At 44.1% G+C, this 26,447-nt stretch overlaps 1 protein-coding gene across 2 annotated transcripts; it reads left to right on the top strand.

Annotated features, from left to right (window-relative positions):
* Positions 1-26,322, top strand: Sf3a1 (splicing factor 3a subunit 1). Of its 2 annotated transcripts, XR_007345665.1 has the most exons (17): positions 1-158; positions 2,847-2,968; positions 7,191-7,398; positions 8,486-8,743; positions 10,613-10,687; positions 11,452-11,602; positions 11,873-12,066; positions 12,851-12,968; positions 13,270-13,455; positions 14,108-14,229; positions 14,324-14,569; positions 15,128-15,335; positions 15,838-15,992; positions 17,002-17,103; positions 17,218-17,289; positions 17,970-18,161; positions 26,275-26,322. XR_007345665.1 is itself a non-coding variant. In XM_015504882.2 (16 exons), exons 1-16 carry the CDS (start codon positions 96-98, stop codon positions 18,069-18,071), a joined length of 2,382 nt encoding a protein of 793 aa, XP_015360368.1. In that variant the 5' UTR covers positions 1-95; the 3' UTR covers positions 18,072-18,465. The 2 variants fall into 2 exon arrangements, 1 of the variants encoding a protein (XP_015360368.1); XM_015504882.2 differs by lacking the exon at positions 26,275-26,322 and having other exon boundaries at positions 17,970-18,465.
* The last annotated feature ends 125 nt before the right edge of the window (positions 26,323-26,447 follow it).

Below are 26,447 nucleotides of genomic sequence, written 5' to 3'. Positions count from 1 at the left end.
TTGCGAGATCGTCGTACGGTGGGTGCGCGAGTGTGTCTTGACGCAGTACCAGTCATCGATACCGAGGCGGACTGGCAGCCCTGAGCGTCGCAGTCATGCCGGCCGGACCCGTGCAGGCGGTGCCCCCGCCGCCTCCCGTGGCCACCGAACCCAAACAGGTACCGCGTCCCCCACCTCAACCGCAGTCCGAGCCGGAGCCTAGGCCTGGGCCCTCCCGTCCAGCCCTCCTCACTCCCGCAGAAAGAAGCGGCCCCTCTGGAGAGCTTGGAAGGACTACAAGTCCCAGGAGGCAACGCGCTTTCCCCGCTGCGCGGCCTTCCCTCTAGAACTCTAGTTCTCAAAGTAGTCCGCAGACCACCAGCACCGGCATCACCTAGAGCTTATTAGAAATGCAGTCACTAACTCAGAATTTTTAAGTAGACATTTTTAACAAGATCACAGTGATTAATTAAAGTGTGAGAAGCACTGATTCAGCCCATCCACTAGGCTTTTGTCTTGTAATTCCTAATTTCCCTACCTTCGTGGTACCTTTTTGGATGTTAATTCTTAGCATCTTCTCTGCACTTACTGTGCTGGGATTCAACATTACCAAAATGAATGAGGCACAACCCCAGCTTTAGGGAAGACGAACAGACTAGAATACCCACCAAATGTTTATTGCCTTGATTAATATAAATGATGAAGTGCCACTCACCCCTAAAGTGCTCAGTTGGCTATTGGTGAAACAGATGCATGAATAATTGCTATATGGTGTGGTATCACAATACTAGAAGTACTGGATACAAAGGAGCCGTTAAATCAAAAGTTCTTGCTGGGGTAGAGGAGAGATGACCATAGTTGAAGTGCACAGTAAAGAGAGGTAAATTATTTTTAGAAGGATTAATAGTTCACCAGGAGGATGATTAGGGAAGGAAAATGGCATACTGTAATCATTCGGTGAACATTTACTGAGCTCACACTGTATGCTGATCACTGCTTTGGATTCAGAATACTCCAAGCAACATGACAGAAAAGACCCATGTCCTTTTCACCAGTATTTATGTGTTCTTGTCATTTTCCTAGGCACTAGGGGAAAATAAGGTAATACCAGGTAGTAAGTTCAAAAGCAGCAAGATAAGAATCAGATAGTGCCTCTCCCTGATCAAGGGTAAGTGAGCAAGTGTGGCTGAAGTGCAGGGTGGGGAACATGGTAGCTGGAGATATGATTCTTAGGATTTAACCTTGTCCTTTTAAAAAATGGGAAAAATGGAAGAATTTCTAGGTAGTAATAGTTCTGTTTGAGATTCAGGTTGTCAGGCAGTAATGAGGGGAATTGCTAGGGGGATCAGAGATACTGAGGAGCTAGGCATTGTGGGGCCCACCTCTAATCCCAGCCTCCTAGGAAATTGAGGCAGGGGGGGATTCCAAGTTTGAGGCCAGCCTGGGAAACTTAGAGACTGACATAAGTGCTGGGGATGATGTAGTTCAGTGCTAGAGCACTTGTCTAAAAAGCCTTGGGTTCAGTCCCCAGTACTGGGAGGATATTTACTTCATAGGGTTCTTATAAGGGTTGTAAGAGTTAATAAATTTAAATGCTTTTAAAAGACACCCGCAACCTACTTTGTTAAGGCTTTTACAAATAAATATTATCATTGTGGAGGCCTGGGTTTCTGGCCTGTGTGAGTTGGAGACCATCTATGAGGTTAGAAATGAAAAGTGCAAAATGCCAAGGAGTAGGCTGCACCTAAAGCACTGTGGCATTCCAAAGTGATCTGGATTGATTTGGCTGGATTGTTCAGCCAAACAGAGGAAGTAGGGGACATGGTTAGGATTGCCTCAGTAATGTGAATACAGTAAAGAGAACCAAAAGCAAAATTTTAGGGGTCTCTAGCATTATAGGATAGGAGGCAGGAAGGAATCATGAGCAAGAAGGAAAGATAGAATGAGGCTCTGGTTAAACAGTTTTGTGAAGGGATAGTCACTGGTGTTGTCCAGATAATGGTTGTAGTTGATTGTTGGCAGTTGTTTTTTACCTTGGCAAGAGCACTTAGAATGAATGTGGATCAAATGGGAGATAGGTAGTGGAAACTCAGGATGTTAAGCTACAGTAAGAAAGGGAGGGAGAAGGCAGCAGTGGAACAGAACTTGAAGGCAGGGCATAGATTTTATTTTTCTAAGGTGAAGGACTTGACCCTTTGTTTATTACTAAGGGAAAGAAGCTACTGGATAAAGAACATGATAACTTACAGGGAAATTCGGCTATTCCAGGGGTGCTTCACAAAACATCGGTGCATTGAATGGTGATTGAAGCTATGGAATAGATACAGAGAGAAAGGGAATTCAAAGCAGAACGAAGCCGCCAGCAAGGAATTACCCATGTGGGTGTTGGGTCCTAGGAATTAAACCAAGGCTTTATACATGCTTAGCATATATTCTACCATGAGCTACACCCCAGCTTCTTGTTTCTTTATTCAGCAATCAATACCACTGGTCTGCAAATTAAATGTTCTGTGCCAGGCACAGTGCTGGGTGCAGGGTTACAAACATGATCTTCTGGGTTCTGGTCATCTTCTCAGAAGTAGCCAGAGCTGCTGCATGTGAATCACTTGAGCATTTGGTTAAAATGCAGGTCTCACTGAGACCTGGAGGGGAGCCAAGGAAGCTCCCCTTTTCCTTGGTTCCCAGGAGAAACCTGTGTAAGCACCATGCAGGTAAGAGAACTGCTTTTCTGAAGCAGAGGGTTCTAAGGAAGTCTGCAGGGCAAAGTTTGTGCTGTAAGCAATATCCTGGAAGGGTATAATGAGTTGGGATGAGGGAAATTCTTCCCCAGACCTGGGACTTCAAGACTTTAATTTCTATTTTCACAGCCAACTGAAGAAGAAGCATCTTCAAAGGAAGATTCCACACCTTCCAAGCCAGTGGTTGGGATTATTTACCCTCCCCCAGAGGTCAGGAATATCGTTGACAAGACTGCCAGCTTTGTGGCCAGGTAATGTAACTACTTCTGCACAGGTGGGTCAGAGGTGGATTGTAGCATGAAAAGCTTCTGAATTATCACAGAAGTAACCTGTGTTACAAAAGATTTTATTGGCTTGGATATGTTTGTTTGTCCAAAACTACAACATGGCAGTGAGGTAGCCAACAGATAGGACTGACATTTCCAACACAGCACAGAGTCTCACCCTCTGTATCCAAAACAGGCCTGAGTAGATGCCTGGAAAGCTATTCTATCATAGACAGTTTGTCTGTCTGAGCTGCTGGCCTGAGAAAGGTAAAAAGAAGTTGATCATTCTCATTGTACAGGGACCATATTTCACCAGCCTCAAATGACTCCTCTGCAAAGTTGAGTCAATGAGTAAGCTGATGGGACTGAATAGAGCTCATTTACATCATGCAAATGTTAGCTGCCTTCCCAAATGGGATGGAAGTTGGTCAGCCTTCCTCCTGGCTCACCCCATTGTGCTTATTTATGTACACTCACATATCCTTAGATGGAATCTTCTTGACTCCAAAGAGCAATACATCCCCTGGTTTAGGGTATTTAGAGTATTCTTATGACAGCCAACAGATTATATCCAGCCTACAGTTGTTTTTGTTTGCCCTCACAGTATTCTTTTAAAACTCGAATTAGTTGTCAGTGCTTAAAAGGGAGGAAATTTCACAATAAATTTGGATTTCTGGCTTTCCTTGGGCACCTTTTTTTAAATATTTTTCAGTTTTTTATAATTGGACACAATATTTTTATTTTATTTATTTATTTTTTATGTGGTGCTGAGGATTGAACCCATTGCCTCGCACGTGCTAGGCAATAGTGCTCTACCACTGAGCCACAACTCCAGCCCCAAAACTGGCATTTTCTTGCTGGAAAGCTATAGCTATCCCTGAGAAGATTATTGCCCTCAGTTGGGAATGTGTTCTCCAGGGGTTCATGCCTTGACAGTCACTTCTTTTAAGGCAGAATCCTTAATATTTTATGTAATTTAATGGATATTCCTTCCTTTTCCAACCTCCTAATAAAATGAAACAGAATTACTCTAGTTGATATCTTTCACTGTGTCCCCTGTGTACGGATTCATCTCATCACATATCAAGGGCTCTGAAACTGCTGCTCTGTTCTTGATTGAACATTATTAGGCCATTATCAGATTTCAGGCATCAGGTGTTGTTTAGAAAAACTTTTAATGTCTCACAGCTCCCCTTGTGTCTTGCCCTTTTTCCCTGATATTTTTAAAACAACAAAGAAGAAAAGGATGTTGGGTGAGGAATCACTATACTCTTACTATCAGAATAGTTTCTGCCTGGTGTTTTCACTTTTTCCTCTTTCTTTCTGGGCCTTGGCATCCATCCATTTTGAGATCCTTGTGATACTAACAGAGATCCTTTCACAACTTTCTTTTCCTTTTGGTGCTGTGTTGTAAGCCCTTCTTCACATTGCTCTGTAGTCTTCCTCATGCTGTGTGGAGTGTGATTTTCCAAAAGGAGCTTTTCTTTCTGGGTTGGGTCTTCCCTGCATTTTCTTGTCAGGCCTTCTGTTGACAGGATGCATTGTGTGCAGGTGGTGGGTCATCTTTGACTTAGTCATCTCCTCTCTATTTTCCTTTGAGATTGTTTCCAGTGTTTCCATTTGACCAACAAAGCCACAGGGGAGTCTTGGCATTTTCTTTCCCTTTTAGATTGTTTCCTTAGAAGAAAATACCACAGTCTACGATCATTTAAAATTATTTAAAAAAATTTTTTTTGGTAGTACCAGGTGTTCTCCGGAGCATTCTGCCTCCAAGCTACCACTCCATCTCTTTTTTAAATCTTAGTTTAAGACAAGGTCTCACTAAGTTGTCCCATGCTGGCCTTGAACTTGAAATCCTTCTGCCTCAGCCTCCTGAGTTGCTGGAATTACGATCTGTTCCACCGCACCTGGCTAAAAAAGACTTTTTAAGGGCTGGGGATGTAGCTCAGTGGTAGAGCACTTGTCTAATATGTGCAAGGCCCTGGATTTGATCCCCCAACACAACATAAACAAAAAATGAACAAACAAACAAAATAAAACATTTTGCCAAGTAACTTACTTTCCAATAAAGTATTTTGTGTAATACTTTGCTTCCATAGACATAATAGTTGGCCTTATCTAGTTCCCTTAAAAATAAATATGCATCCATGTGTAGGTGGATTTTTAGCTACTTTGATTGCTTTTGTAGGCATTTTTAAAATACATGAACTTGCTTTTGTTCACATAGCAATGAGGGGATAGGCAAATTCTTCACTCTGGGAGAAAGCCAGCATGTATGACTCTTATCGTGTTTTTGCCAAGGTTGTACACATATTTTGGAGCAAGCAGTAGAATCTTCAGTGGAGTGTGATTTTCCAAAAGGAGCTTTTGTTTCTGGGTTGGGTCTTCCCTGCATTTTCTTGTCAGGAAGCTGAAGTGGAAATTACCCTTAAAAAGTCCCATCAGCCGGGTTGAGTCAGAATCACGTCTTTTTCTGCTGAAATCTATTACTCGTGTTGGAGGGGGGTAATTCTAAAATTAACACTCAGCCAACTTAACACCACAGAATAGCTTGGAATGAACATGCCTGCCTTCTCAGCATTGGATCTTTTCAGTTTCCAGATGTGGCAAGGTTGTGGCTTAGGAGGCAGTGATGCGTGGGGACAACTAGAGCCCCCTTTTCTAGTAGTACTCAGTCTGCCTTGGGCATTTGCTGTGCATGATGACCTACTTTAGCAGGATCTAAGTGTGCTTTCACCCTTCTCCTCATGTGTGGTTTGCCTTATGTAAGGAGGTAGAAAAATACTTCTTCCCAAAGCATGAGTTTTCTGTTGGGCTAGTGCACTGTCAAATTGAGACCTCATGGTGTTAGTCACACTATAGGTTGTGACCAAAACTTGCTGAGGCATTAGTCTGGGTGTTGAAGACCACCAGCATGGTATAGATTGTTGTGGCTAATCTGGGCCATAGAGTGGCCTGCATTCTCTTGTTCTCTTTGATAGAGCCAGGTGTACAAAAGTCTGAGGAGAGTAGAGCAACATGACTGGCAGCAGCCCCGAAGCTGTGCCTTGGTGTGTTCACCTTTGAGTATAGGGCTCTGGCCAGAGGAGCAATAAAAGCCCCACAGTCCTCTCCTAATAACCAAATCATCTTGAATGTTTATGGAACTGGCACTTCTACCCTTCATAGGAGTAATAGCCTCAGGCATTTACAGGCGAATCTATGATTCAAAAAGACTGGCATCTCCTGAAGTAATTTGGTTTTCTCAGTAGTACTTCAGGTTACAGAGGCAAGGTGATGTTAGCCAAATTTTACACACGGGGAAATTGAGGCAAAGAGTAGTTTAGTAACTTGCTCTAGGTCATAGTGAGTTGTTAATGAACATGAAACTTCCATGTGTCTTTTAAGGTTTGTGTGCTTTCTGACTGACACAGGTGTTATATGTCAGCGTGGCACTTTCAATTGTTACCATCAGGACTCTAAAAATCAGGATTTCCTAAATATCATGTTAGGGACTTTTTTTTTTTTTTTTTTTTTTTTTAATTATCCTGAGGTTTTGAAGGCATGCATACTGGGAACATGGGGCATACCTGGAGAACCATCCCAGGCAAGGAGAGCAGTAAGGAGAAACCCCCTACCTCTAGCCAGTCTCACCACACCTGTCATCTGAATGTGCCCTATACATTCTCATAGATTATCTCAATTTCCATGGTTTTTAGTTCTTCTCATTACCTGGAGGACAAAGTCTCAGTTAGGAATTACTATATTTTTTAACACCTTGCCGAGAACTAGTCTCAGCAAACTTTGAGCTAAACTTTAACAGCATTACTCTGTTGACTTCACTTTGGGCTATATTTTGTTAGTAAAGGCATACTAGTATTTATTTGGGGTAGTAATATGTATCTTTTAAGTATGTTTTTTTAAACTGAATGTTTATTAAAAGCAAAAAGTGATAGCTCGGTTGGTTTGTGGAGGTGGCAGACCAAGGACCTAAAGAGTGATAGAAGTCAGGGTGGTCTATAGGTAGAGGTGGCCTGGGCCAGGCCAAGTGAGTCAGATGGCACTGATTGCTGGTGCCTGGAGGCTTGAGGAGGAAGTCTGTTGTTCTGAAGGATGGGCTGCTTTGAGCAGGAAGTGATGGCAAGAAGAGGCTGGAATGGATGATGTTTTGAATCTGAGCAGTCATAAATATTGTGGTGTTAATTCTTATGTCTTTTTCTTCTTCCAGAAATGGGCCTGAATTTGAAGCTAGGATACGACAGAATGAGATCAACAATCCCAAGTTCAACTTCCTGAACCCCAATGACCCTTACCATGCATACTACCGTCACAAGGTCAGCGAATTCAAGGAGGGAAAGGCTCAGGAGCCCTCTGCAGCCATCCCCAAGGTCATGCAACAGCAGCAGCAAGCCACCCAGCAGCAGCTTCCCCAGAAGGTTTGGAGCTTACCCCTTTTCCCCAGATTGAGAGGGAGGCAAGGACAAGGGGGGTGTGGCACATAAATAACTGTTGTCCACATCTCACAGCCACCCAGGGGGACAAGGGAAGCTGTTATCCCTATCTTAAGGAAGCAGGCAGTGCTCAAGCAATGAGATACTGATGACAGTTGGCATTTCCTGATTACTGCTAGTCATACTTTGCTCTGTGCTTTATTGACACCTCTGAAGGTCTGCATTGCAAAGGCTGATTGAATGATTATTTTACAGATGATGAATCTGAGGCCTGTAGGACTTTGATTTACTCAAGGCCTTCGCCATGGTATGAGGGCAGTGCTCAATGTGTGAAGGACCTCCAACCTCCTGCCTGATTAAGCTGAAGGATATGGTGTGGCCTAGGCCTCTTTGTGCCATCCCTTCCCTTCAGTCTGGGCTGCCCTAATACCACCCTCCCTGCATTGGGCTCAGGCTCATGGAGTCTACCACTAAGAACTATTAGGGTTGTAAATAAAGACAGGAAGGGCCAACACATTTTGCCTCTTGGATAGTCCTGGCCTGGTCTGTTCATTTTGCTTTCTTGCCAGCTGGTGGAAAAGGCTTACTTACATGGGAAGTAAAGATTAAAGACAGGTTCTAAGAAATTGTGTCACAATTTACCACTCCTAGAGCCTCAGATTACCTCGGTTTTCTCATCTGTAAAAAAGGCTCATAGTAGATGATCCATTTACCTTTATATAGTGGGTTTCTGTGCGTGTACATAGGTCTTACTGCATTTCCATCCCCCTTAAGTAGGATTAGTAAGTCAGTTTCTGTCAGTATTCTGTCATGCACTTTTGGTCCTCAATTTCAGGGCAGGGTCAGAGATACAAATGGACACAGTCTCTTTTAAAGTCATTCAGGGAGTTGAGGCCACAGTTGACCAAGAAATTAATACTCTTTTGAGTTAGGATTCTCTCCTGCCAAGTGCTGGTGGTGTGTTAATAGAGCATAGTAGTCCACAGCCATTCTTCTGGGTGGTGGTACTACCTCTCTTTCTGGAGCTGGTCCACACCTATGCCACTCACCTCATACTTCCTCTACATTTTAGGTCCAAGCCCAGGTGATCCAAGAAACTATTGTGCCCAAAGAGCCCCCTCCTGAGTTTGAGTTCATCGCTGACCCCCCATCCATCTCAGCCTTCGACCTGGATGTAGTGAAGCTGACAGCTCAGTTTGTGGCCAGGAATGGGCGCCAATTTCTCACCCAGCTGATGCAGAAAGAGCAGCGCAACTACCAGTTTGACTTTCTCCGCCCACAACACAGCCTCTTCAACTACTTCACAAAACTGGTGGAGCAGTATACCAAGGTATCTAGATGGGGCTGGGTCATGTGTTGGGCCCAGGGAGGGAAGGCATCTCAGCAATATCCATTCATTGTCTGCAAGGACATTGCTTGTCTGTGAGCTTATGGGCAAATATTATGAAACCCAGTTTAAAGTAAAAATCCTGTTTAGTTATTTCTTTAAATTCAGAAGAGATGTCTTATTTGTAAAGAGAAATGAAACATATGCTTGCATTCTACCAATAGCTGATTACCCACTATGTGACAAGGCCAGGTTGCTAGCTGCTTCTAGGTACATGTACCTTTTCAGTTTTCCTAGTATAGAACTTAAGAGAAAGCAAGCCCTCACTGGGTCAGTGGCACATACCTATACTTCTAGCTACTCTGGAAGTTGAGGCAGGAGGATCTCAAGTTTGAGGCCAACCTGGGCAACTAAATGAGACTCTATTTCAAATTAGGGCTGGAGGAGTAGCTCAGTGATAAATCACTCCTGAGTTCAGTACCTACTATTATGGAAAAACAAATGAACAGAGAGAACCTGGACAAGTCAATACTGGTATTTAAAATTATCAGCTCATTAGTTTATTGTTAAGAACATTGGTACAAATTTGCCTGGGGCACATTTTTCTTGGTGCATATATAGCTCAGGTTGTTTTCCTTTCTTTTTTAGTGAAATGGTTTAACATTTCTATTTTTGATATCTAGAAAAAATATGTTTGATCTAAGTTGAAAGGACTCGGGGATTTCCTCAGACTTCTTTTACCCTAAGTATATAATTAAAAAGAATTGTAAAACTGTGTATTTAGAAAATGACCAAATCTCTGAGCATGATAGTACGCACTGAAGACCGGGGATATTACTGTGATAAAGCACCCTTGGGTTCAGTCCCCAATACCAAATAACCAAATCCAGAAGCTAGTAGAGTAGCTTGATTATAATCATTGAAGAGTACTGTAAGTACACAGGATCCATTTATGATAGTGCTGGATTCCTCAGTGACTCCCTTAACATCCCTCAGTGGACTGCCTCCATGGTTAAAGGTTACCTTTATTCTGTTACTTTTTTTTTTTTCCCAAAACTTGGTATTTGCATTTACAATTCTGACTTGAAGGCACTAGTGTCTCTCTAACCATGGAAGACCCTATCAGTAGAGGTAGATTCTAAGGCTAGAGGTAGAAGGAAGAGCAGGATGGGGTCATCCTTTTTGCCACTGGTAGTAGAAACTATTGAAACAGTTATAATGGCTGGCTGTCCAGAACAAAGGTAAGGGCTAGGGATGTAGTTCTGTGGTAGAGTGCTTACGTAGTGTGCTTGAGGCCCTGGGTTCAATTCGTAGCACTGAAAAAACAAAATGGTATTCCTTCTCTCAGTAAATGTAAATGTCAGATGGTATTCAAGGTGCTGGAAATGTAGTAGTGAACAGAAGACAGAATTTCCTGTCTTCATAAGAGTTTCTAATCTAGTGGGGAGGAAACAATAGGTGCAACATTAGTATGTGTCAGATGTGATAAGTACTATGGAGAAAAAGGGGATGGAAATATAGGGATGTGGGATGAAGAAGTCTGAGTAGCATTTTCAAAAGGATAAGAGCAGACTAGTGTTACAGAAGCAGCCATCACATGCTGACCATGTTCTGGGTAACCTTCCAGTATTTGCATACTTTTTCTGCTAATCCTTGAGCAACCTTTTTACATTGATGGTGCCAACTCTCAGTGGTGGTGTCATAATTTTGTAGAAGGAAGCCAAACTGGGATTGTTAGGTAACTTTCCTAAAATCCCACAGCCAAATGGATCTGGAATTGGGATCCAGAATCCCATACTCTTGCCCAGCAAGTCTGCCTTTCCGTCTTGTGATATAATAACACTAATATTTGCTTTATCTCTTCTATTTTAGATCTTAATTCCACCCAAGGGCTTATTTGCAAAGCTCAAGAAAGAAGCTGAAAATCCCCGAGAAGTTTTGGATCAGGTAAAGTGAATAAGATTTCTTGCGACCATTTAGTAAGTGGAGGTTCAGGTTCTACTCTGTGAGTTCTGTGTTTAAAAACACTCTGAGGTAGTATAGGTTGAGTGTCCCTAATACAAAATGCTTCAAAAGTCCAAAAAATATAAGAAACCATTTCTAGGCTATGCGTTTAAGGTTCATGTGAAAAGCAATTGGATTTTGTGTTTAGATGTGGGCTCTTTCCCCAGGGTATTTCATCATGTATATGCAAATATTCTGAAATTCAAAACATTTCTGGCCCATAATTATTTCAGATAAGGTATGTTCACAGGATGGTCAGAAGAAAGGCCTTATGGCTACAAAGGCCAAAGAAACCAGGTTTCATATGATGCTACATTCTTCTTTACTCTTAGCTTCAGTAGGTCTGTTTTCTAACCAGAAGGCTATCTTCCAAGCAGATTCTCTGATGATATATGCCTAAAAGCTCCCAGGCTTTCAGAGTTGAGAAGGTGTATTGTTGCTAGCTGATCTTAGTGGAAACTTGAAGATTTTGTTTCTCGGGTTTTTAACATTGCTGGTTTTCTTGAGAATACTAGGTTATCATTCAGACTTCCTGAAAGATTCTCCTACTCCGAACTCAAAACTCAGGAAGTCCCTTGCCAATTGAAGAATACCAGAACATGCCCTTAGCATCATTCTGGTGTGAAGAAGATGCTAACTTTGGTGGATCCCAACCTTTTTGGAGTAGACACTGACTGAGATCACCATGTTGTTTCCTATCCCTGTAGGTATGTTACAGAGTGGAGTGGGCCAAGTTCCAGGAGCGTGAGAGGAAGAAAGAAGAGGAGGAAAAGGAGAAGGAACGGGTGGCCTATGCTCAGATTGACTGGCATGATTTTGTGGTAGTAGAAACAGTAGACTTCCAACCCAATGAGCAAGGTAGGTTTGTGAGGAGAGTGCCTCCAGTTGGGAACCTGGAAACCCCTTTAGATGTTTCCAGAGGGCTTTATCACTGTTTCCTCTCTGCTCCCATTTTATTTCTACCACTTTGCCCAAATTAAGTGCAATTCAACAACTGTTTTGCCTTATCCTAAATGGGCCTCTATAGATAGAGCAAGGAATCAGAGTGCCAACCCTTGGAGAACTGGACCGGCAAATAGGCGGGCCTTTGATATGGAATCCTTTTGACTCTGGCTCACATCCTGTTAGGGAACTTCCCTCCCCCAACCACACCAGAGGAACTGGGCGCCCGAATCCTCATTCAGGAGCGCTATGAGAAGTTTGGGGAGAGTGAAGAGGTAGAGATGGAGGTTGAATCTGATGAGGAGGATGAAAAACAGGAGAAGACTGAAGAGCCTCCTTCCCAGCTGGACCAGGACACCCAAGTGCAGGACATGGATGAGGTGAGCTCCCAGGTGGCTTGTGTGCTGACCTTTCCCCTGAAGCCCAGGAGATCAGGGTGATGCTATTCCCCGAGTCAAAGGTTTAGCTTCCTTGTGAGCCTCCAAAAAAGGCGTGGGCCCTAAACAAGGCTGGACTGACTCTATAGCTGCCCAAGTCCAGGCAGCACAGAGCCTCTTTCCAGCTCTGATAACAAAGATGCATTCACAGGCAAGGATCTAAAAGATGTACTGGTCCTGTTCTGTTTCTTTCTCTTTGCCTTAGAGGCCCTGCTTCCTCTACCTCATGCCAGCCCTTAGTTAGGGAACTCTGCATCACCCTGTGCTTTGATGACTTTTGAACTCTTAGGTCCAAATGATCAGTAGTTCTCAGAGCTTTTCTAAATGTAGCCTATAGTCTAAAGGGAATAAACCAATAAAAAAAGAAACAAAGAAATGAAATGTGGCTATACTTTCTTTCAGACATCCCTACCCACTTCCAGCCTGGCCCTCCAAATAAGCACAGTCTCCAGAGCCAAGCTGTTGTCCNGCCTCTTGGGACTGCCTGGTGCCAGCTGCTGGAAATGCCTGGGAGGAATGTTAGCACCATGGCCCCTGGTGCTCCCATTCATGCTGTGAGGAAGCAGTTTGGCCTGCTGCCGGCTGGCCTCAGCTGCCCTGGGAGGCTTAGCACATGGACGTTGGCTGGCAGAGGCCAAGGCTCCTTGCCACCATGAGAGCTGCCAGAGCTCAGCTGTAGGTGGCCTCTTGTCCCTTTTCTGAGCCCTGCCACTGCTTTGCTTTTCAGGGTTCAGATGATGAAGAAGAAGGGCAGAAAGTGCCCCCACCCCCAGAGACACCCATGCCTCCGCCTCTGCCTCCAACTCCAGACCAAGTCATTGTTCGAAAGGACTATGATCCCAAAGGTACGGTCTGCTTTCCAGCTCTTGGGCTGCCCTGGAAGGTCCTGCCTGTCTTTGTGTGTTTCTCAGATTGGGCAATTTCTAGGAGGCCTTGAGGCATCTTTTTTTGGTAAGAGCACTGATAAGCCTATCTATTATAGGCCTCCAGGTAGGAAATAAGATTTAGTCATTGCCAGTGTCCTGGAACCAGGTACAGGAGTGTGCTCACCGGATGCATCATCAAGAATGATGCATGAATGAAATACCACTGTTTTACCTCAGCTGCCACCCTGTTTTCTCACTTGGACATCTCTTTGCCTTTTAGCTTCCAAACCCTTGCCTCCAGCCCCTGCTCCAGACGAATATCTTGTGTCCCCCATCACTGGGGAGAAGATCCCAGCCAGCAAAATGCAAGAACATATGCGCATTGGGCTTCTCGATCCCCGCTGGCTAGAGCAGCGGGATCGCTCCATCCGGGAAAAGCAGAGTGATGATGAGGTTTATGCACCAGGTGAGGTGGGGTGTTCCTAAAAAGACTGTGCAATGTCCAGGTCATAGTCAGCTTGCTTTATACAGATAAAGAAAGCAGCAGTTGAGGTTAACTAAAGCTTTTGAGGGTAGGTCTAGCCTATGATGTTGCCAAAGAACTTCTCATTTCTAAGAAAAACTCTCCAGAGGAATCTTCCAAAGGCAGGCACTGACATAGATGACATGTGCTGTTGGCATCTCAGCAGAATCTGATAATAACTGGGAATAATACTGGCTTCTGAGCTTTCTTAGACTAATGGTTGAAGTACTGTGACTCCTAGAGGACCCACCGGTCCTCTTTTAACTACTGTTTGGGAAGCAGCAGGGTAGGGAGGGAACTGCCAGGGGCAGAGTACCAGGCTTTTAGTCCTGATTGCTAATTGTTCTCCCACCTGCCCTCTCTGGCCCATTATTCTTTTATAACTCAGGTTGGACAAGTATTGGGTCTATAGACTTAGGGTCAACTGAGCAGTCCTTCTGCAGGCTGAAAGGGTAAGAGTACAGTGTTAGACTGAGTGTCAGCCTTGTACTGTGGATCCAGCTTCTGTCCTACACTCCCGGAAAGCTTCTGCCTTGTTTGAAGAGCACTGAGTTTAGCTTCCCTTTCTTTCTTCCCATTGTGTGGCTGCATATAGGTCTGGATATTGAGAGTAGCTTGAAGCAATTGGCTGAGCGGCGTACTGATATCTTTGGTGTGGAAGAAACAGCCATTGGTAAGAAGATTGGTGAGGAGGAGATCCAGAAGCCAGAGGAAAAGGTATGGCTTGAGTGGATCCTTGTGTCTTCCTGTCATCTGTCTCCTACACTTGAGCTCAGTTTTAGAGATCCTGTGGCTTTGCTTTACTTTGCAGGTGACCTGGGATGGCCACTCAGGCAGCATGGCCCGGACCCAGCAGGCTGCCCAGGCCAACATCACCCTCCAGGAGCAGATTGAGGCCATTCACAAGGCCAAGGGCCTGGTGCCAGAAGATGATACCAAAGAGAAGATTGGCCCCAGCAAGCCCAATGAAATCCCCCAGCAGCCTCCACCTCCATCTTCAGCCACCAACATCCCCAGTTCAGCCCCACCTATCACCTCAGTACCCCGCCCACCTGCGGTGAGCTAGCAGCACTCTGATCAATTTTGGGGTTAGACACAATTGACTGAGAAAGGAAACTACCTTATAGTGAGGCCTGAATGCTGTGTGGGTCAAGTTAAAAGATAAAGAACTTTTTAAATGAAAGTGGGGATTGCTACCCTGATCTTCAGTCTGCACAGGTGGATTAGAACAGGGAAGAAGACAAGTGACAAATGTGAAAAACGTGTTTGGTTTAAAGCACAGAAGAGCAGTGTGACTTAATGGGTCTTTGAAGCCTGCTAAGCCATCACAAGGAGGCTTAGTTGAGGTTAACCCTTTTACTTGCTCTCAATATCTTCTAGGAGCTGCTAATTGAGTCTGACCTATAAGTCCCATGTGGTGAGAGTGTCCACCCTGGGCCTCAGTGCAGTTTCTGTCATGTGTTCAAAGTGAGGCTGCGGTCTTTTGGCACCAGGGGACTGAGTCAGAGCTGTCCAGCTTCCGTTCTCAGAGATATAGGTGGCCAGTTGCCAGCTATGTGTGCCCTTGGAGTCAAGTTGAAGCTTCCTGTGACCTGTGGATTTCTTTCCCCCACAGATGCCGCCTCCCGTTCGTACTACAGTTGTGTCTGCAGTACCTGTCATGCCCAGGCCCCCCATGGCATCTGTGGTACGGCTGCCCCCAGGCTCAGTGATAGCTCCTATGCCGCCTATCATCCATGCACCCAGGATCAATGTGGTGCCCATGCCTCCCTCAGCACCTCCCATCATGGCACCCCGTCCACCCCCCATGATTGTGCCAACAGGTCAGTCTCTCTTATATCACTTTATAGGCCACTGAGCCAGGGACCACAAGCTAAGCATTATCCAAAGAGTTGTGGCTAATATTAGTGGCAGTTCTTCTAGCTGGGTGTCTAGCCCGGAGGAGAGCCCTGGCATCCCACATAAAGTATTCCTGAGCCAGGATCTGGGAACCACATCTTCTAGGGAAGTGTAGGAGTTCATAATGGTATAGCTGGTGTTTGCACCCAGGGGTCAGGCCCCAGACAAGCTCAGAGGCCTGAGCAATGCTTATTGTTGGCTGGCAACTGCTCCATCCATCAGTCCTGCTCCTCCAGTGCCCTGCTGCCTGATATGGGCAGCCTCCCAGGGCCCCCAGCCAGGGAACCTATTAACTGCCAGATTGAGCAGAGAGTAGCATTTCACACCTCTCCATGGAACCTTTGAAGTCTCTCCCTTCACTTCCTCGCCAGCCCTGTTTCCCAGGCTCCTCCTCCACTCAAGGGTTGTTGTTTCCTCTCTCTGCAGCCTTTGTGCCTGCTCCACCTGTGGCTCCTGTCCCAGCTCCAGCCCCCATGCCCCCTGTCCACCCTCCACCTCCAATGGAAGATGAGCCTGCCTCTAAGAAGCTAAAGACAGAGGATAGCCTCATGCCTGAGGAGGAGTTCCTTCGCAGGAATAAGGTCTGTGATCTGGAGTGCTCTCTGGCCTGGAGCATCCAGGTCCAGGCCACACATTCCTTCAGTCCCCGTTTTCTACTCCCGTGGTTTTAGTTTTAGCTTCTGAGGTCTAGACTAGCCATTAGAGTCTTCACAACACATATTCAAATGTGGGGATAGCAGCTGGGGGAGCAGAGAGCAGTGGTGATGGTAAGTGGTCATTGCCCCTTGGTGTGTATTCCTGTAGAAGCCAATAGGGGATCCAGCTGCACAAGCAGCATGACCTAGGTATGACAGGAACCTTGGGCACTTAGAGGGAATCTGGGCTTGCCTATAGCTCCACCCCAAAAGGACTGCTTGTTAAGAGTACTGATATTAGGGTAGATAGAATCCTGGACACTGGCAGTCCCTAGGAAAGCCATTAGGCTCCTGTGAGGAGGCAGAAAGTTGCTACTTCTGCTTTCCTAAAGGATTTGACCCAGTCTCTTGTTTTCTAATACTAAGAAGTATTTTTAGTAATTCTTCTTCACTCAAGTTTGGGGTAGAGCTAAGCACATCACAGGCACTTTCTTTTTAGTGCTTACAATGTCACTGTACCACACTTGTGGCATTGAAGTTCAGACCTTGTCAGCTATGATCACAGGCACTTTCTGTTTAGTGCTCACAGTGTCACTGTACCATACTTGTGGCATTGAGGCTCAAACCCTGTCAGGTGGGAAGCTCATTTGTTAACCCAAGTCTTCTGGCTTGGGTTAATCTTTTTTCCCTTTGTGCTACTTGGGGTTTACAGAACATTTTCACCTAACTGCTTCACCCTACTTCCTGACTCAACAGGAGACAGGGCAGGTAGGGATCCATTATTTAAAGAAAGAAACAAAGTCTTAGGGGAATGACTCATGCCATGTGGTGAATTTGGGGCCAGACCCCGGGAGAGGACAGGTGACATTGTCTGGACAGGACTTGAAACAGCAGAGCATAGTTCATTGTTGGCTCAGGGATTCCACAGGCATAATAACCACCTCCTTTTTTGCAGGGTCCAGTGTCCATCAAAGTGCAGGTGCCCAACATGCAAGATAAGACGGAATGGAAGCTGAATGGGCAGGTGCTGGTCTTCACCCTCCCGCTCACAGACCAGGTATCGGCTGCTGCGCCCAGTTGATATCAGATGCATGGGAATCAAGATGTCAAGAGACAATCTCCTCTAGCTGGCCTTAGCAAGTGGGTGAATGACCTCTCCTTTGTCCTACAGGTCTCTGTCATCAAGGTGAAAATTCATGAAGCCACAGGCATGCCTGCTGGGAAACAGAAGCTACAATATGAGGTGAGTCAGAATGTCCCAAGTCTTGCCTCTTGAATCCCATGGAAAAGAGATTTGGATGTGGCTGAGTCCATTCCAGTGACATTGCTGGCTAGGAGTCCTGGTAACTGATAATGGGAGGCCCTTGTGTGGGGTTCCAAATACCCTTTGCTTCAGCAACTGGGGGAGATCCAGAGACAAGACTTGGGAATCCCTTGGTAGATTGCTGACTCAGTGGTGAGGCCTGCCTCACTGGTGTGTTCTCAGGTGGCCTGGCTCTGTGTGGACACTGAGGAGATGTCTAGCCTAAGTAGGTCACATGAAGTGCTTCATTCACCTCTTTGGACTTGAACATGTCCACACTCTGGGTCTATTTCCTTCTCTATAAAGTGCGGCTGTTGGATGAGGTGATCTCTAACGGTCTCATGATTTGAGAGTCAACCTCCATGGACTTGATCAGGATCAGCATCTTGCAGAGTTGAGCTTTGAGCTAAATGTCAATGAAGGGGAAAAGCATCAGTTGGAGGAAAGACAGGAGAAATCATTCTAGGAGGAACCAGAGTCCTCCCATGTATCCCGCCCTAGTCTTCCCTCAAACTTCTAAAGTTCAGAGTGTGAATAGGCCAAGTTCAGGGTTTTGAAGCTGTAGTAAAGTACTCAAGGCTAGGTGCCATGTTCTATAAAGTACTCCATCTATTTTCCAGGGCATCTTCATCAAGGATTCCAACTCACTGGCTTACTATAACATGGCCAATGGCGCTGTCATTCATCTGGCCCTCAAGGAGAGAGGTGGCAGGAAGAAGTAGAAGAAAAAACCCTGCTTTCTGGTTCCATTTGGCTGGCCTCTCATGTCCTCTACCCCCATCCTATACCCAGGAGCCCACTTGGGGCCTCAGGTGCTCCCTGCACATTTGTTCCTCTTAACTCAGTTTGGATATTCAAATTGTCCTATAAAGATTCATAGCCCCACTCCCCACCGCATTGGTAAGAGTAGCAGGGCTTTCTGAACCACTCTCTGGAATCCCTTTGTGTTAGTCTTGATTTGAAGTCCTTTGTTTCTTCAGGCACCCCATTAGGAATTGAGAACCCAGGGATGTCCTACAGAATAGTTTCAAAGTGCCAGGTTAGTAGAATATGATTGATATTGTCATTTTGTATCTTGCAGTGGTCTAATAAACCTCTTAAACTCTTCTTGTGAAAGCATTGTAATAAGACTTGGCCCTTGTCCACCTGTGCCTCTTCACACTAAAGGCAGTAGGAACACTGTACAGTACAGAGTAGCTCCCCTCAGTTTGTATCTGAATTCTTACATTTTATGTTTTATTTATTTATTTATTTATTTATTTTTTTAAAGAAAGAGTGGGGGGGAGAGAGAGAGAGAGAGAGAGAATTTTTTAATATTTATTTTTTTTAGTTCTCGGCGGACACAACATCTTTGTTTGTATGTGGTGCTGAGGATCGAACCCGGGCCGCACGCATGCCAGGCAAGCGCGCTACCGCTTGAGCCACATCCCCAGCCCCATTTTATGTTTTATATATTAGGGCCAGATACAGGTTGTTATTTTTGGAATCACACTATCACAGGGAGGTAGGTGCTGCTAGGGGTGTTCAGAGGGAGGAAAGTGAGAGTGTTGAGAATTGTTTCCTAGTTTTAAAACCTATGTTGTGAAGAGCGCATGTGTTTGAAGATTCTGAGAGTTCTCCATACCTTTTTTTTTTTTTTTTTAAGTGTTGATGAACCTTTATTTTTGATTTATATGCATTGCTGAGAATCAAACCCAGTGCCTCACACATGCCAGGCAAGTGCTCTACCATTGAGTTACAACCTCAGTACCCCCAATGCCTTTTTTTTGGTATTGGGGATTGAACCCAGGGATGCTTAACCACTGAGCCACATCTCCAGCCCTTTTTTTTTTTTTTCCATATTTTATTTAGAGACAGGATCTTGCTGAGTTGCTTAGGGCCTCACGAAGTTGCTAAGGCTGGCTTTGAACTTGCGATCCTCCTGCCTCAGCCTCCCAAGCCACTGGGATTACAGGCGTGCACCACTGTGCCTGGCCCCCAGTGTCTTATTTACAGTCTTTCCATTTGGTCCTCCTGCTTGCCCAATTAGGTCCTTTTCAGGACACAGAGGGGTGAGACCATTCCCAAGGTCACAGAATTGGTATTCTGGTCACCCCATTCCTCTCAGCCAAGCAAGCTCAAAGCTTCCAACTGCAAACCTACGGCTCAGGCAGCACCATTCATGTGGCTCCATTACAAACTGCTGTCACATTTTTAACTTGGTCAGTGTGATTTCATTCCTTACCCTCTGACATTTATTTGCCTCCAACCCAATTGCTAGAAGTTTGCCCTTTGGGCCAATGCCAAAATTTGGCTTCCTGAAGTGGGCTTCATGGTTTGGTGCCTAAAATTAGCCCACTTGTTGTTTCTTTTCCATAGGCAAGGCCAGAAATCCTCTTGAACACTACCAACTGGGCCTTATTTCAAGAGGTAAAGGGGACCAGGAGACCTGGGGGAGTCTCATACTCCCAAGTTCTCCTTGCTGGGAGTAAAGGCTAGGGCAAAGTGTTAGGGCACTAGTCTCCTCCATAGATTGAAGCTGTGACAGGAATCCAGGAATGCTGCTGGGCGGAATGTGAGTGAATGGGCCCTTTGAGCTGCCCTGCAGGGAATGAACCCAGTTTCCCGGAGCTTCTGAATGAACATCTGTCCTGGCCCCCTCAGTTGCAAGAGGCCCATTGACCAGGAGGCCTTGTGACCACCAGTGGCTATTGATCCAGCCACTACATCCTGTAGATAGCACCTTGCTATTTACAGAGTTGCTTGCAGAACTATTCTGGTTCTCACTGCTCTTGCCTGAGGATCATCATCTTGTTTTTTAACATGAGGTAGAATATCCAACATACATAGCCAGTGAAGGCTTTGGAACACCAAAGTAGCCCATGAATTCCTGGTCACCACCCTGTCTGTGCTGTACCACCAGAACAGACTGTGAAATAGAAAGAAATGTTTCTATTTTGGGATCACTGGGAAACCAAGCAGGACTGGAGTCTTTGAAAAGTTGCTGTAATTTTTCATTTTAAAGAGTCAAAGCCATCTCATTATCCTGCCCAGACTGACCTTAAACTCCTGGCTTCAAGCAATCCTCCTGCCTCAGCCTCCCAAGTAACTGGGGACTTTTTTAAAGATTTGCATTAGAGGCTCTAGAAGCACTAGAAATTAAGGAATTTCCTTTTCAATTCTACTTGCTGCTTGAAATAAGTGCTCAACACATATCCCTGGAGAGGCCAGTAATCATCAGTCCCATTTCACTTTATATATTAGAGAATATATACAATGGTTATATTAGGTAAATATTAGAATATATCTGTGAATGGAAATACATAGTGTAACTATAGCAATCATATATGTTATTTGTCCCTGTTATTTAAAAAAATCAGGCAAAGTAATAACAGGTCATATTTAAGGGTAAATAGATACACATTCATAAGATTTTTAGAAATTTACTTTTTTAAAATAAAAAGTCTTGGGGCTGGGGCTCAGTGATAGAGCCCTCGCCTGGCATGTTAAGGTACTGGGTTCAATCCTCGCCACCACATAAAAATAAAAAGTATTGTGTCCACCTACAACTAAAAATATGTATTAAAATAAAAAGAGGTGGTATTATGATTATTAACTCTACTTATTTGGGGAAATTGCTCTTAACTATTTTGCATTACTATATTTTAAAAAGAATAGGTAAACAGTTCTACGTACTTTTGGACTCTATAGTCCAAGAAGCAAGACAAGATAAACTCTTACGGTGAAGAGAGTACTGTTCCCTTAAGCTGAGTTAAATTAAGCCATCAGTGTTCCTTATCCCTGAGCTGTGGTGACTAGATCAGGGGTAGGCATGTGACCCAGTATTAATGGTTGACATACTAGGAAATGCAGGCTTCTCTCCATTTGAACAGAAGCTACCAGAAGACTTGTGTGGATATGTGGAGAAGGATGTGAAGCCTGGATCTGCTGCCTTGAGGGGCTCCAGTTAGAGAATGAAGCAGCCATAGGGAGGTCAAAGAGATGCAGAGGAAAAAGAAAAATGAGGCCATATCTCTGGTGACATAATATCTGGATTAAACTGCTCCTGAAGCCTTCCCTACCTGTGAATTCTTTTTAAACTTTGGGACCCACTAAATATTTGTGGTTTAAGCTTACTTGAGTTGTGTTTTCTGCTATTTGTACCAAAAGATTCTCAATTGTTATCCTCTGCATTGGGATAAATAAGCTATTTATAGCTTGCCTGCTCTTCATAGGCTCCTTGGTACTGATCATATCTTCTGAGCCTCAGAAGGTAACAAAGGCACTTATGTGGGCTCATGGCCCATGCTCATAGGTAGTACATGTAAACTGCACGTTGTAGCATGTAGGAAGAGTGATCTATGTGAGCATCAACTTGCAGAAATGACCTCTGCAGGATGAGACTCAAGGATATCAACAAATTCCTATTTCCTTAGTATCTCTTATCTTCAAACGAATGTCCACAGTAGCCAGGCAACCAGGTCTCATAGTATTGCCTAAGACTTCTCGTACTTTGCACTCCAGTGAACCACATAAATCTGTGGGTCTCTTATTCGTTTATTCATTTTTTTTCTGAGGTATTATGTGGTCTCACTTTGTTTCCTGGGCTGGCCTTGAACTCCTGGGCTCAAGTGATCCTCCTACCCCTGCCTCCTGAGTAACTGGAATTGCAGGTGCCACTGCACTTGGGACTCTCGTTCATTTATTCAGCCCTCCCCCTTCCTGCTCACTCCAACCTAACCACATCATCTTATGAACCTCCTTCTTCAAGGAGAAGCTTTGTACCTGCTGCTCTGCTTCTTGTATACTGTTCTCCCAGTTCCCACAGAAAGGCTCCCTCACTTCCATCCACCTCCCACTCCCATCACTGCCCCAGTATTCTCTGTGTCTCACCCAGCTTTCTTTTCTTCATACTGACAAATGTTCTATGCTTATTCATGCTCTCCCTCTTCCAGTGGACCATAAGTTCATTTAGGGCCAGGACTTTCATACCTCTCTCTCTGTCCCTCTCCCTCACCCCCATCTCTTTAATGGTGCTAAAGATCAAACCCTAGGCCTCACATATGCTAGGCAAGTGCTCTACCATTGAGCTCCTCTCCCAGTGCTTTATCTCTTGTTCACTAGAGTAATGCCTGGCCCATAATATATACCTATATAAAGAACTCTAGAATTTAAAGGAAGTAAAAGAACTAATATATCCTGGAGACTTCAGAAACAGTCCATGACACACAAAGTAATTCCTATTTTTCAGAAAAGGAAAATGAAATTCTGAAAAGCAATTTTATATAAAAACACCCAGTATTGGGGCTGGGGCTGTAGCTCAGTGGTAAAGCACTTGCTTCACATGTGTGAGGTGCTGGGTTCAATCCTTATCACCACGTGAAAATAAAGATACTGTGTGTTCATCTACAACTAAATGTTTAAAAGAAAAACCCAACACCCAATTTTGAGGGGTACAGCCATAAAGCAGCATTCTAATATGCCATTGATTAGATTTGAGTTAACTTCCATACCATGGCCACAGGCTGTGGTGGGAAATAAGACAATTATGAATTTGCAAGTGCTTTGCAAACTACAAATGCTGTTATTCCTGTTTGCTATTTACTGGGCAACTCCATGTGCCAGATGCTTAGATTATATTGTCACACTGAGGTTTCAGAATGACTCCTCCAAAGGGGTATTTTTTCAGTAATTCATTTTACAAGTGAGAAAATGGCCTCAGAGAAGCCAGATATGATAGTGTGTGCTTGTAGTCCCAGCTACTTAGGAGACATGCAAGAGAATTGCTAGAGCCTAGGAATTTAAGGCCAGTCTGAGCAACAGTGAGATCCTCTATCCCCTCCCCACCCTTCACCCACCCCCTCCAAAAAAAAAGAAGGAAGAGAAAAAAAAATGGCCTCAGAGAGAAGTGATATGCTCAAGGACACAGCAGAAATTTGAATCCTGAGTGGGCTGATTTAAGATAATTAGAAGATGGGGCATCAAGATTTTAACTGAAATAAGGTGTAAATAGTCTCTCAAAGATAGACACCTGGTGTCTTTAACCTGCTTCTACCCACATTCCAAGTATTGTTAGGAAAATGTCTCCTTATGGGCTCAATAAAATATGTTTGAGGTGTGACCCTAAGACCAAAGTTATGAAGCCAAGGGCTGTAGATTTTTTGCTGTGTTTGGGGTTTCACATCTGCTCCCAAGTATATTTGGTTCCTTTCTCTCCCTTTTCTGGAATAGGCCTATGCCCCCATGCAAGGCCTACTCTGCCTCTCCTGGAAACTGGGACCTAGAGCCCACCACTCCCTCTAGAACCATTAGAAGATACATCCTTCCAGACTGAGGGTTTAAGATGAAAACAGCCTAGGCCCATTCCCATGTTTGCCATTGTCCTATTGAGTGTTGAAAGCACTTGAAAAATAGTGTATATATTTTTTGTTTATGGAAAACCAGAAGCCCATGGAATGTGAAAACTGCACAGTAAAGACTTTAGGAATATCTGGGCCATGTGGTGTCAAGGAAACATCTGTCAAAATCAAGGTTTAAGACCTCTTGGAGTTTGCTTTGTGGCCTTTTGCTTCCTACCTTGGTCCCTGCCCCTCAGAGCTAACTTTTCTAATCTCTTCCCCTTTCTGGGCCTGTCTACCCCTCTGGTCTGTAGGGGAGAGTCATATCATACCACAGTTGTAAGTTTTAAACCATAGAGTACTAGACTTAGGTGAGGAAATATCATTAACAATCTCTGGGGTCAGAAGTTGGCTACTTGCGGAGTGGGTAAGACCATATAGATATTATTGGTCTTTTACTGGGCATGGTGGCACATGCCTGTATCCCAGCCACTCCAGAGACTGAGGCAGGAGGATTGTGAATTCAAAGCCAGCCTCAATGGAATGTGACAGACATCATTATCCAAAGTACACGTATGAAGACATGAATTGGTGTGAACATACTTTATATACAACAAGAGATATGAAAAATTGTGCTCTATATGTGTAACAGGAATTGTAATGCATTCTGCTGTCATTTATTTTAAAAAATCAATTGAAAAAAAAAAAAAAGCCAGCCTCAGCAATTTAGGGAGGCCCTAAGCAACTCAGTAAGACCCTGTCTCTAAATAAAATACAAAAAGGGCTGAGGGTGTGGTTCAGTGGTTAAGTGCCTCTGGGTTCAATCCCTGGTACCAAAACAAAAAATTGGTGTGTCTCTCCCAATAAAAGCAGTAAGAGCTGGGTTCAAATCTTGTCTCTACCATAAATTAATCCTGAGACCTTAGGCGACTGACTACTTTTTTTGGTACTGGGGATTGAACCTGGTGCTTCACTGAACTGTATCTCCAGTCCTTTTTATTTTTTATTTTGAGACAGGGTCTCTAAGTGGCTGAGGCTGGCCTCCAATTTGCTATTCTCCTGCTAGGATTTTAGGCATGTACCACAACACCTAGCTCAATGGACTACTTCTGAGAAATTTAGTTCCTTTTCTTGTGAAATGGGATTAATAATAGTATATATCTTTTTTGTCTGATACTGGGGATTGAACCTAGAAGCACTTATTACTGAACTACATCCCCAGACCTTTCTATTTTTTATTTTGAGACAGGATTTCTCTATGTTGCTGAGGGTCTTGCTAAGATGCTGAGCTGGCCTCAAACTTTTGATTCTCCTGCCTCAGCTTCCTGTGTCAGTGGGATTAAGGTATAGACCAACAATAGTATATATCTTATTGCTAAAAGATTACAAGAGATGGTGCAACCAATTTGGAAAACAGTTTTCCAGTTCCTCAATGGTTAAACAGAGTTAATGTTATAACCCAGAAATGCCTCTCTTAGGAATTTTCACCCAATAGAAATGAAAATGTATGTCCACAGAAAAGCTTGTACCTAAATGCTCAAAGCAGCATTATTTCTAGTAACCAAAAAATGGAAATATCTAAATTATCATCACTGAGGAATTGATAAACAAAATGTACTATATCCATACAATAATGTTATTAGCCATAAAAAGGAATGAAATACTTCTGGGTATGGTGGCACTCACCTGTAATCCCAGAGACTAGGGATGCTGAGGCAGCACGATTGCAAGTTCAAGGCCAACCTCAGCAATTTATTGAGGCCCTAAGCAATTTAGCAAGACCCTATCTCAAAACAAAAAAATAAAAATATGCTGGGTGCAGTGGTGCACACCTGTAATCCCAGCAGCTCAGTAGGCTGAGACAGGAGGACTGCAGGTTCAAAGCCAGCCTCAGCGACTGTGAGGTGCTAAGCAACTCAGTGAGACCCTGTCTCTAATAAAATACAAAATTGGGGTAGGGATATGGCTCAGTGGTTGAGTGCCCCCGAGTTCAATCCCTGGTACACCAAATAAATAAATAAATAAATAAATAGGCTGGGAATGTAGCTCAGTGGTAAAGCATCTTTGGGTTTTATTCCCAGTACCAAATAAATAAAATAAAAATAAATGAAGTACTGATAAGTGCTACATGTGAACAGACCTTGGAAACATTAAACAAAGAATCTAAACACAAAATCCACATATGAGCCAAGTGTGGTAGCATAGCACACGTCTGTAATTCCAGCAGCTCTGGAGACTGAGACAGGAGGATGGCAGGTTCGAAACCAGCCTCAGCAACCTAGTGAGACCCTGTCTCAAAATAAAAAAAGAGCTGGGAATGTGGTTCAGTGGTTAAGTATTCTTGGGTTTAATCCCTGGTACAAAAATCCACACAGGGTTGTTTATATGAAATGTTCAAAGAAGGCAAATCTATAGAGAGAAAGTAGATTAATGGTTGCCAGGGACTGGGGAAGGAAGTTAATGGGTAGGAGTATGTTTTGGGGATGATAACATTTTTATGTTCTAAAAATAAAGTGATGGTTGCACAACTTTGTAAATATGTTAAAATCATAGAATTTTACGCTGTAAACAGGTGAATTTATGGTATGATAATTATATCTCAATAAAGGTGCTGAAAAAAAAAAAAGTTTATCAGAGCTGGGCATGGAAGTGCATGTCTGTTATCCCAATCCCTAGGGAAGCTGAGGCAGGAGGATGCCAAGTTAGAGGTGAGTCTGAGCAACTTATACCCTGTCTCAAAAAAGGCGGGGGGGGGGGGGGGGGCACAGCTCAGTAGTAAAG

Source organism: Marmota marmota, unplaced genomic scaffold, assembly GCF_001458135.2.
Source record: "Marmota marmota marmota unplaced genomic scaffold, marMar, whole genome shotgun sequence".
NCBI lineage: Eukaryota > Metazoa > Chordata > Mammalia > Rodentia > Sciuridae > Marmota > Marmota marmota.
This window is presented reverse-complemented; position numbering and strand designations above follow the sequence as displayed.

Excerpts from the sequence above, each read along its gene's own strand:
- Sf3a1 (XM_015504882.2), top strand. The coding sequence starts at position 96 with ATGCCGGCCGGACCCGTGCAGGCGGTGCCCCCGCCGCCTCCCGTGGCC. Across the intron at positions 7,399-8,485 it reads AGCAGCAGCTTCCCCAGAAG|GTCCAAGCCCAGGTGATCCA; the intron begins GTTTGGAGCTTA and ends TCTACATTTTAG. Across the intron at positions 17,290-17,969 it reads AACAGAAGCTACAATATGAG|GGCATCTTCATCAAGGATTC; the intron begins GTGAGTCAGAAT and ends TCTATTTTCCAG.